General features: G+C 33.6%; 1 protein-coding gene across 1 annotated transcript in view; it reads left to right on the plus strand.

Annotated features, from left to right (window-relative positions):
- LOC141847749 (organic cation/carnitine transporter 4-like) overlaps positions 1–9,009 on the plus strand; it is an 18,310-nt gene extending 9,301 nt beyond the window's left edge. Inside the window, exon 2 of the mRNA XM_074735824.1 lies at positions 7,762–9,009. Within this exon, the coding sequence (XP_074591925.1) occupies positions 7,762–8,930 (1,169 nt within the window). The 3' untranslated portion in view covers positions 8,931–9,009. The remainder of the gene's footprint in view (positions 1–7,761) is intronic.
- Positions 9,010–10,916: the final 1,907 nt, after the last annotated feature.

Raw genomic sequence — 10,916 nt, forward strand, 5'->3', positions numbered from 1 at the left:
TTAATCATATGTCATATTTAAAATAAAAATAATAAATTTAGAATACATGAACCTAGCTAATAAATATTTATCTGCGTGGAGTAAGAGAAATGAGCAATCTTTTCAATTTGATAAAAGAAATCAAACATTTATAAAAGGATATTGAAGAGTAAGAGAAAGATAATTATGTAGCGTATGACAATAGAAGAAATAAATCTTAAATTGAATATTATTTCTATCATAAATTTTAACATTGGGAGTGTCAATCAAACATAAGGCAAAGTTAATGGAAAACAAAAGAGATGATTCAAAGTAATCCTTGTTTTTTATGCTAAGGAGGATTCTTTTGGAAAAATAAATATATTGTATCTTAATAATAGAAATAGCAACCATATGGCAAGTCATAAAGGTAAATTTGGGTGTCCCTGGTGCAATAGTGCAACGGTAGGGTTCGAGTTGTGGTTACCCAGGATCCGCGGTTTGATCCCCAGCTACGGCGTATTTGCAAGAATTTTCTTCCAAATGGGGAACGCAATCAAAGGATATTGGACATCTGGATTAGCCGCCGTATGCGCTTCTCGATTTACCCTGGTGGTCGGTGGGAAACTTCTGTGGGACCGAGCAGAGGACCGCAGGGATTGAGTCCATGAGACTGACTAGGATTTATCATAAAGGTAAATTTGGGGAGCTTGATATAAGCAAGAAAGACTTTGTTAGCTTTGGAGAAAACACAAAGGTGAAAATTGAAGGCAAAGGTATAATTCTTTTCCTTTTGTGATGTTTATTATGTTTCAAATTTGACTAGTAATATCTTAAGTATTGGTCAATTTTTAGAAAGAAATTACAAGATTCATATGAAAGTTGTTAAGTTATCTATGACTAAGAACAGGATGTTCTTATTGGACTTGAAGAATTGTGTATTAGTAGAATCGACCTCTAGTTAAAGTTAACCAAACTCGAGTTGGATTTTAATGTTTAATTAATATGTTTGATGTGAGAGTGAAAATTCAAATAGATCAAGATTGATTGAATACCTAATAGTAGTGAAGTTCAAATGAGTTTGAAAAACTAGGCACTTTGTATAAAATGTGAAACCCAAGTGGGTCAAGATTAACAAGACACTTAGCAATGAAGGAAGTCCAAATAGGTCAAAGAATACTAGATGTTTGGCAGTGGTAATACCTAATAGTAGTGAAGTTCAAATGAGTTTGAAAAACTAGGCACTTTGCATAAAATGTGAAACCCAAGTGGGTCAAGATTAACAAGACACTTAGCAATGAAGGAAAGTCCAAATAGGTCAAAGAATACTAGATGTTTGACAGGGTAAAATCCTAATGGAACAAGATTGACAAAATACTAGACAGTGGTGAAGTCTTGATTAGTTAAGATTGACAAGATGTTATGCAACGATATAATCCCAGTAGATGAAAGTTGACTGGATGCTAGATAATAGTAAAATTATAACAAGTCAAAATTGATCAAATGTTAGGCAAAGGAAGTCCCGACAAGTCAAGATTAATCATATGCTAGACAAAGAAAGTTATAATAGGTTAAGATCAACTAAATACTAAGTAAGGTGAGAATTCATATTTGGTAAGACTAAAACAAAGGTATCAATTGACTACTAAGTAGTAGCAATTGACTAATGAACTCCTAAACTCCGAGTTTAGGATTTGAGGGGGTTTAAAAGTATTTGTTATTTATCAATCGATTTTAGGTATGAACAATCGATTAATGACACTATTATAGCAAATAAAATATCTAAAATTCAACTGATCAACTCGATTGATGGGTATAAGCAATCAATTGATGACACAGTTGTAGTAAATAGAACTTTTTTAATTCAATTGTGATACTCGACTAATAATAATGAGTAGTTGACTGTTGTGATCGAAGTTGAGCTAAAAAAATCATTCTATTGATGAAATGGTAGAATTTCAACAAAAATGATTATATACTCAAATCAACTCATTGATCCAAGTACCTTATTATTTTGTTAAACTAGTTCCCGGTGCAATGGTGCCGCGGTAGGACATCTAAGTTGTCACCTAGGCACCTGCAGTTCGATCCCCAGCTACGACGTATTTGCAGAAATTTTTCTCCAAATGGGGAGCGCAATCAAAGGATGCTGGGTGTCTGGGCTGGCCGCTACGTGCACTTCCTGATTTACCCTGGTGGCTGATGGAAAACTTTCGTGGGACCGGCGAGTTCACCCCCAGAGATAGTCAATGGGGCTAATTGGGATTTATTATTATTTTGTTAAACTAAATAAATCAAGGATTATAAAAATATTAAGAAAACATTATTATTCAATGTGTTTTGGGCAAAAGTCAAAAGAGCGCCCATTTTTTTTTATCAAATCATCAAAGGGCACTCTTTTTTTATTGAATCATCAAATGGGCACCCCACTATGATTTTTTATCAAAATGGCACTCACCCTGTCTAAAATGACACAAATAACCCCTGACACACTGCATGCTTCTTATATGTGCATTCCCACCTATATTGTTGTCTAAACAGATTATGTTATAGTAGATATGAAACTATAGCTGTTACATTATTATAGTAGCTATGAAATCGTAACTGCTACATAGTGGTAGCAGTTATGATTTCGTAACTACTACGTGTAGCGGCTATGAAACTATAACTGCCACTTTGATTTTTTTTATCAAAAGGGCACCCACCCTCTCTAAATTGACACAAATACCCTCTGACACACTACATGCTTTTGACACATTATTCCCACTTATATTTTTATCTAAATTGGATCATGTTGTAGCAGGTATGAAACTATAGTTGTTACACAATTGTAGTTACTACACAGTTGTAGCAATTACAATTTCATAACTATTACAACATATATGTTGGATAATATTAAGAGATCATAATTTCTGACTTAAGTTGAACCATGAAACATAAAATATCAAATAGAAAGTCTCTGAATGAGTTTCAATTTAATATATTATGCATCCCGTGGTTCAATCAAAATCAAAAGTTATGATATCTTAAAGTTATAAGCTGTAGTTGTAGCAACTACGGTTTCGTATCTGTTACAATTCATATATTGGATAAATTTTAAAAAGTTATAATTTTTGACTTAAATTGAACCATGTAATATACAATATATAAAATCAAAGATCTCTAAATGAATTTTGATTTGACATATTATATGTCTCGTAGTTCAATCGAAATCAAAAGTTATGACCTCTTAAATTTAAATTTATAATTGTAGCTGCTACGATTTCATAGCTCTTACAACTGAGTTGTTGATCCAGTTGTAGCAACTACGATTTTATAACTGCTATGTGTATACTAGATAAATTTTAAGAGGTCGAACTTTTAACTTGGATTGAATCATAGAACATATAATATATCAAATCGAAGTTCTCTGAATGAACTTCAATTTGATATATTATATATCATAATGGTTCAACTTGAATAAAAAATTATAACCTCTCAAACTTTTAATATAATGAGATGTATAATATATCAAATCGAAAATACTTGAATAGTGCTTTTTTTTATCTTGATAAAAAGAGATGTTCTGTTGATTTTTGTCCATGTGTTTTTATGTTTTATTTATTTAAAAGATAAAAATTTATGATAAATTTCCTCACTAGACATACGTATCAGATTTATTTTAAAAAATATGTATAGTTTTGGTAAGAATATGGATGTAATAACTAACCAATTTTAATATGATTAACCAACCAAATTAAAATGCATTGCCGACTGATATAATAAGATAAATTACAGTATAATCTAAACGAGACAAGATTTTACTTTAGACCTGCATAAGCATAAAAACAATCTACTTTGTGGTATACAAAAAGTAGATTGTTTTTATGCTTATGCAGGTCTAAAGTAAAATCTTGTCTCGTTTAGATTATACTGTAATTTATCTTATTATATCAGTCGGCAATGCATTTTAATTTGGTTGGTTAATCATATTAAAATTGGTTAGTTATTACATCCATATTCTTACCAAAACTATACATATTTTTTAAAATAAATCTGATACGTATGTCTAGTGAGGAAATTTATCATAAATTTTTATCTTTTAAATAAATAAAACATAAAAACACATGGACAAAAATCAACAGAACATCTCTTTTTATCAAGATAAAAAAAAAAGCACTATTCAAGTATTTTCGATTTGATATATTATACATCTCATTATATTAAAAGTTTGAGAGGTTATAATTTTTTATTCAAGTTGAACCATTATGATATATAATATATCAAATTGAAGTTCATTCAGAGAACTTCGATTTGATATATTATATGTTCTATGATTCAATCCAAGTTAAAAGTTTGACCTCTTAAAATTTATCTAGTATACACATAGCAGTTATAAAATCGTAGTTGCTACAACTGTATGACAACTCAGTTGTAAGAGCTATGAAATCGTAGCAGCTACAATTATAAATTTAAATTTAAGAGGTCATAACTTTTGATTTCGATTGAACTACAGAGACATATAATATGTCAAATCAAAATTCATTTAGAGATCTTTGATTTTATATATTGTATATTACATGGTTCAATTTAAGTCAAAAATTATAACTTTTTAAAATTTATCCAATATATGAATTGTAACAGATACGAAACCGTAGTTGCTACAACTACAGCTTATAACTTTAAGATATCATAACTTTTGATTTTGATTGAACCACGGGATGCATAATATATTAAATTGAAACTCATTCAGAGACTTTCTATTTGATATTTTATGTTTCATGGTTCAACTTAAGTCAGAAATTATGATCTCTTAATATTATCCAACATATATGTTGTAATAGTTATGAAATTGTAATTGCTACAACTGTGTAGTAACTACAATTGTGTAACAACTATAGTTTCATACCTGCTACAACATGATCCAATTTAGATAAAAATATAAGTGGGAATAATGTGTCAAAAGCATGTAGTGTGTCAGAGGGTATTTGTGTCAATTTAGAGAGGGTGGGTGCCCTTTTGATAAAAAAAATCAAAGTGGCAGTTATAGTTTCATAGCCGCTACACGTAGTAGTTACGAAATCATAACTGCTACCACTATGTAGCAGTTACGATTTCATAGCTACTATAATAATGTAACAGCTATAGTTTCATATCTACTATAACATAATCTGTTTAGACAACAATATAGGTGGGAATGCACATATAAGAAGCATGCAGTGTGTCAGGGGTTATTTGTGTCATTTTAGACAGGGTGAGTGCCATTTTGATAAAAAATCATAGTGGGGTGCCCATTTGATGATTCAATAAAAAAGAGTGCCCTTTGATGATTTGATAAAAAAAAATGGGCGCTCTTTTGACTTTTGCCCAAAACACATTGAATAATAATGTTTTTCTTAATATTTTTATAATCCTTGATTTATTTAGTTTAACAAAATAATAATAAATCCCAATTAGCCCCATTGACTATCTCTGTGGTGATCGATTTGGTCCCATGAAAGTTTTCCATCAGCCACCAGGGTAAATCAGGAAGTGCACGTAGCGACCAGCCCAGACACCCAGCATCCTTTGATTGCGCTCCCCATTTGGAGAAAAATTCTGCAAATACGTCGTAGCTGGGGATCGAACTGCAGGTGCCTAGGTGACAACTTAGATGTCCTACCGCGGCACCATTGCACCGGGAACTAGTTTAACAAAATAATAAGGTACTTGGATCAATGAGTTGATTTGAGTATATAATCATTTTTGTTGAAATTCTACCATTTCATCAATAGAATGATTTTTTTAGCTCAACTTCGATCACAACAGTCAACTACTCATTATTATTAGTCGAGTATCACAATTGAATTAAAAAAGTTCTATTTACTACAACTGTGTCATCAATTGATTGCTTATACCCATCAATCGAGTTGATCAGTTGAATTTTAGATATTTTATTTGCTATAATAGTGTCATTAATCGATTGTTCATACCTAAAATCGATTGATAAATAACAAATACTTTTAAACCCCCTCAAATCCTAAACTCGGAGTTTAGGAGTTCATTAGTCAATTGCTACTACTTAGTAGTCAATTGATACCTTTGTTTTAGTCTTACCAAATATGAATTCTCACCTTACTTAGTATTTAGTTGATCTTAACCTATTATAACTTTCTTTGTCTAGCATATGATTAATCTTGACTTGTCGGGACTTCCTTTGCCTAACATTTGATCAATTTTGACTTGTTATAATTTTACTATTATCTAGCATCCAGTCAACTTTCATCTACTGGGATTATATCGTTGCATAACATCTTGTCAATCTTAACTAATCAAGACTTCACCACTGTCTAGTATTTTGTCAATCTTGTTCCATTAGGATTTTACCCTGTCAAACATCTAGTATTCTTTGACCTATTTGGACTTCCTTCATTGCTAAGTGTCTTGTTAATCTTGACCCACTTGGGTTTCACATTTTATGCAAAGTGCCTAGTTTTTCAAACTCATTTGAACTTCACTACTATTAGGTATTACCACTGCCAAACATCTAGTATTCTTTGACCTATTTGGACTTCCTTCATTGCTAAGTGTCTTGTTAATCTTGACCCACTTGGGTTTCACATTTTATACAAAGTGCCTAGTTTTTCAAACTCATTTGAACTTCACTACTATTAGGTATTCAATCAATCTTGATCTATTTGAATTTTCACTCTCACATCAAACATATTAATTAAACATTAAAATCCAACTCGAGTTTGGTTAACTTTAACTAGAGGTCGATTCTACTAATACACAATTCTTCAAGTCCAATAAGAACATCCTGTTCTTAGTCATAGATAACTTAACAACTTTCATATGAATCTTGTAATTTCTTTCTAAAAATTGACCAATACTTAAGATATTACTAGTCAAATTTGAAACATAATAAACATCACAAAGGAAAAGAATTATACCTTTGCCTTCAATTTTCACCTTTGTGTTTTCTCCAAAGCTAACAAAGTCTTTCTTGCTTATATCAAGCTCCCCAAATTTACCTTTATGATAAATCCTAGTCAGTCTCATGGACTCAATCCCTGGGGGTGGCCGGTTCGGTCCCACAGAAGTTTCCCACCGACCACCAGGGTAAATCGAGAAGCGCATACGGCGGCTAATCCAGATGTCCAATATCCTTTGATTGCGTTCCCCATTTGGAAGAAAATTCTTGCAAATACGCCGTAGCTGGGGATCAAACCGCGGATCCCTGGGTCACAACTCGAATGTCCTACCGTTGCACTATTGCACCAGGGACACCCAAATTTACCTTTATGACTTGCCATATGGTTGCTATTTCTATTATTAAGATACAATATATTTATTTTTCCAAAAGAATCCTCCTTAGCATAAAAAACAAGGATTACTTTGAATCATCTCTTTTGTTTTCCATTAACTTTGCCTTATGTTTGATTGACACTCCCAATGTTAAAATTTATGATAGAAATAATATTCAATTTAAGATTTATTTCTTCTATTGTCATACGCTACATAATTATCTTTCTCTTACTCTTCAATATCCTTTTATAAATGTTTGATTTCTTTTATCAAATTGAAAAGATTGCTCATTTCTCTTACTCCACGCAGATAAATATTTATTAGCTAGGTTCATGTATTCTAAATTTATTATTTTTATTTTAAATATGACATATGATTAAAAATTTATTTATTTATCGTTTGATAGGTCAGTTGCAAAATTAAAAATCTAAAATACATTTGTTAAAAAGTATTAATGTCGGGATTGGTTGAATCTTTTGTCGTCAGGTTCAGTCTGTTTATTTTGGTGAAATTATCCGCTAAATGTTGTGCTTTCAGGCTCGGGAGTGTTTGGCCATCTCTCTGACTCCTTCCTCGGAAGGAAAGGCTCCCTCACCGTCGTCTGCATCCTCAACGCCCTCTTTGGCTTTCTCACCTCCATCTCCCCAGCTTACTGGTTCTACGTCGCTCTGCGCTTCCTCACCGGATTCAGCACTGGCGGCGTCGGCCTCTGCGCCTTCGTCCTCGCCACAGAGCCCGTCGGCCCCTCCAAGCGAGGCGTAGCCGGCATGTCCACCTTCTACTTCTTCTCCGCCGGCATTGCCCTCCTTGCAGCCATTGCCTACCTCTTCGACTCTTGGCGCTTCCTCTACGTCGTCACTTCCCTCCCCTCCCTCCTCTTCGTCCTCATGATCCTCCCGTTTGTCTCCGAGTCCCCTCGCTGGTACCTTGTTCGTCGGAAAACGCCCGAGGCCATGGACGTCATGCATAGCATCGCCAAGAAGAACGGGGAGCACATTCCGCCGGGCGTCATGCTTGTACTCGACGGTGAGCATGAAGAACATAAAGAAGATAATCAAGTTGCAGAAATAAAAAGTAACGGGAAAGTTGCGGTGGCGGCCGCCTCCATCATCGACGTCGTCCGCTCACCCACAACGAGAGTCCGCCTCGTCTTGACGGTGGCGATCAACTTCCTCGGCTCCGTCGTGTACTATGGCCTCAATCTTAATGTCGTCAACCTGGAGACCAACATCTACCTCAGCGTACTCCTCAATGCCGTCGCCGAGATGCCTGCTTACTTGCTCACCGCCATGTTGCTTGACCGGTTCGGGAGAAGGCCGCTCGCTATCGGCACCATGTGGCTCAGTGGCGTGTTCTGCATCATGGGAAGCATAGTAAGCGGCGTCCCGGCAATGAAGGAAGTGAGAATGGCCTGCGGAGTCATCGGAATCTTCGGGATGGCGGCCACGTATAACTTGTTGTTCATATACACGGCAGAGCTTTTTCCGACAGTGGTGCGGAACGCGGCTCTAGGGTGCGCCACGCAAGCGGCACAGATGGGGGCAATCGTGGCGCCCCTGGTGGTGGTGTTGGGTGGGCCACTGCCGTTCGCGGTGTTCGGTCTCTGCGGAATGGTGGGTGGGTTTCTGGCGTTCTTGCTGCCGGAGACGATGAATCGTCCACTGTATGATACGATGGTAGGGTTGGAGGAAGGAGAGCGACACTGATGACAACTCACCTTCGCCTCTTTATTCTTATTTTGCATGTTTTCAACTTCTTTAAATTAGTTCCAAGATTTCAGACTTATACTGTTTTTTCCTCTCAAATAACTAGGGCAAGAATCAAAAGTACATCTATAATTATTAAAATTATCAAAAATACCTCTTTTTGAAATTAAACGAATATATATCATATTTTATTAAAAATATATTTATTTTAATATTATTATAACAGTGACGATGTAGTTATTATAATATAAAAAATAAAATAATTTAATTCGATTAAAAAACTAATATATAAAGAATTATATATATATATATATTTTTAACGTTAATTAAAATTATTTAAACTTAATAAAAATCATTTCAATAAAATGATAATACTATATTAGTAGTCAATCAATGCAATGATCGATATAATTTGTATGAATTATTAAATAACTGTTATAATGTTAATGGCTATTATATCATTGTCATAGTCTTTAAATGATTGCTACAGTCCACGAGTGTAATATAGTAGTAAAATACTTAAAGGAATAAATAAGAGGATCAGAATTTAACTTTGAAAGGACGAATATTCTAAAAATAGATATCTAAGTGTGTATAAATTGTACTATAAATTTACACTATAGTTGAATTAGGGAAAGACAATCTCTACCTTTAGGATTAATCAAAGTGAAGCTTGGACATTTAGATTATCATTTAAATGACTGCTACAATTATAACAACTAATTAAATGATTGTTAGAATAGTATTAAAATAATTTTGATCATACGATGTTAATTAAATTTAAATAATTTTAATCGAGCTATTAACAAACTTTTGACAATAAAATCACTATATGTATATATTTTTGACTGTATTGAATTGATTAATTTTACACTGAAGGATTAAGTCTCTATTTGATGAATTTATACTTTAATTAATAACACATAATAATTACCATTAAGATTAAACACTATTAAGTGATCTAATACGATTTGTATTAAAGAGGGATTTATTCTATTAGATGTGGATTGAATATGTAGATCCAATAACTCGGTTCGTTAAAATTAATGGGCTATTAACAATGGACTTTATGAAAGATAATCTGTATAGGATGGACATAAAAGGGAGAAGTCAAAATCATTTGGGCATCTATCTGGTTTATTGATTCTTCTTCATCTTTGGACTCTTTCCCATTGAAACCAAAATCTGATTGCTACCCATTCTTGTAGAAGACTCTACTGTCCTTGTAGGAACTTCTCCGGTGACAAGTAAGGGATACAGTGGTATTAGGGTATTAGGTCTTGATTAATGTCAGCCATTACGATTTGCCATTGTCTCAATTCAGTATTCAATTTTAGTCATATAGATGATTGATAACTAGACCTTATAGATGCATCATTTGATATTATTCGATGTGTCGTATTGCTTGGTATCATTAGAGCTTAGAATTAGTTTATTATCATCTTTAAGACATAAGGATTATTTTTGATGATTTGGTATATATACATCAATTTTGCATTCAATTCCATTTGGAAGAGCAAATTGATGTATATTTGTCAAATCTAGTATTGGAAAACCCTAGGATATAACTTACATTTCAATTTTTTTTTCTCATTATTTGCAAAGACCGCTAATAAGGACATGTTTTTATGGTTTTTTGGGGCTAAAAAATCATGTTAAAAATGCAGAATTGAGTTTCGTGGAGCATCAATCGATTGATGATCATAAAACTGGGCACAAAATGTCTTAGAATCGATTGGTGGGTTCGACTGATGTCACCGATCGATTGTTGTAAGGAGGTAATCAATTGTTATACCTAGAGTTGTGCACAGAATGGTACGAAATCAATTGAGTAGTTCAATTGGTATTTACCAATTGATTGCCATGAGGACCAATCATTTATTGAGCCTAGGGTTTGGACACAGAAGATGGCGGAATCCATTGGATAGTTTGACTAGTGTTCACCAGTCAATTGCCATAAGGGTCAATCGATTGTTGTTCATTGGT

The sequence above is a fragment of the Curcuma longa genome, chromosome 16 (assembly GCF_044706935.1).
Source record: "Curcuma longa cultivar G26 ecotype Majalengka, Jawa Barat chromosome 16, ITB_CL_G26_1.1, whole genome shotgun sequence".
NCBI lineage: Eukaryota > Viridiplantae > Streptophyta > Magnoliopsida > Zingiberales > Zingiberaceae > Curcuma > Curcuma longa.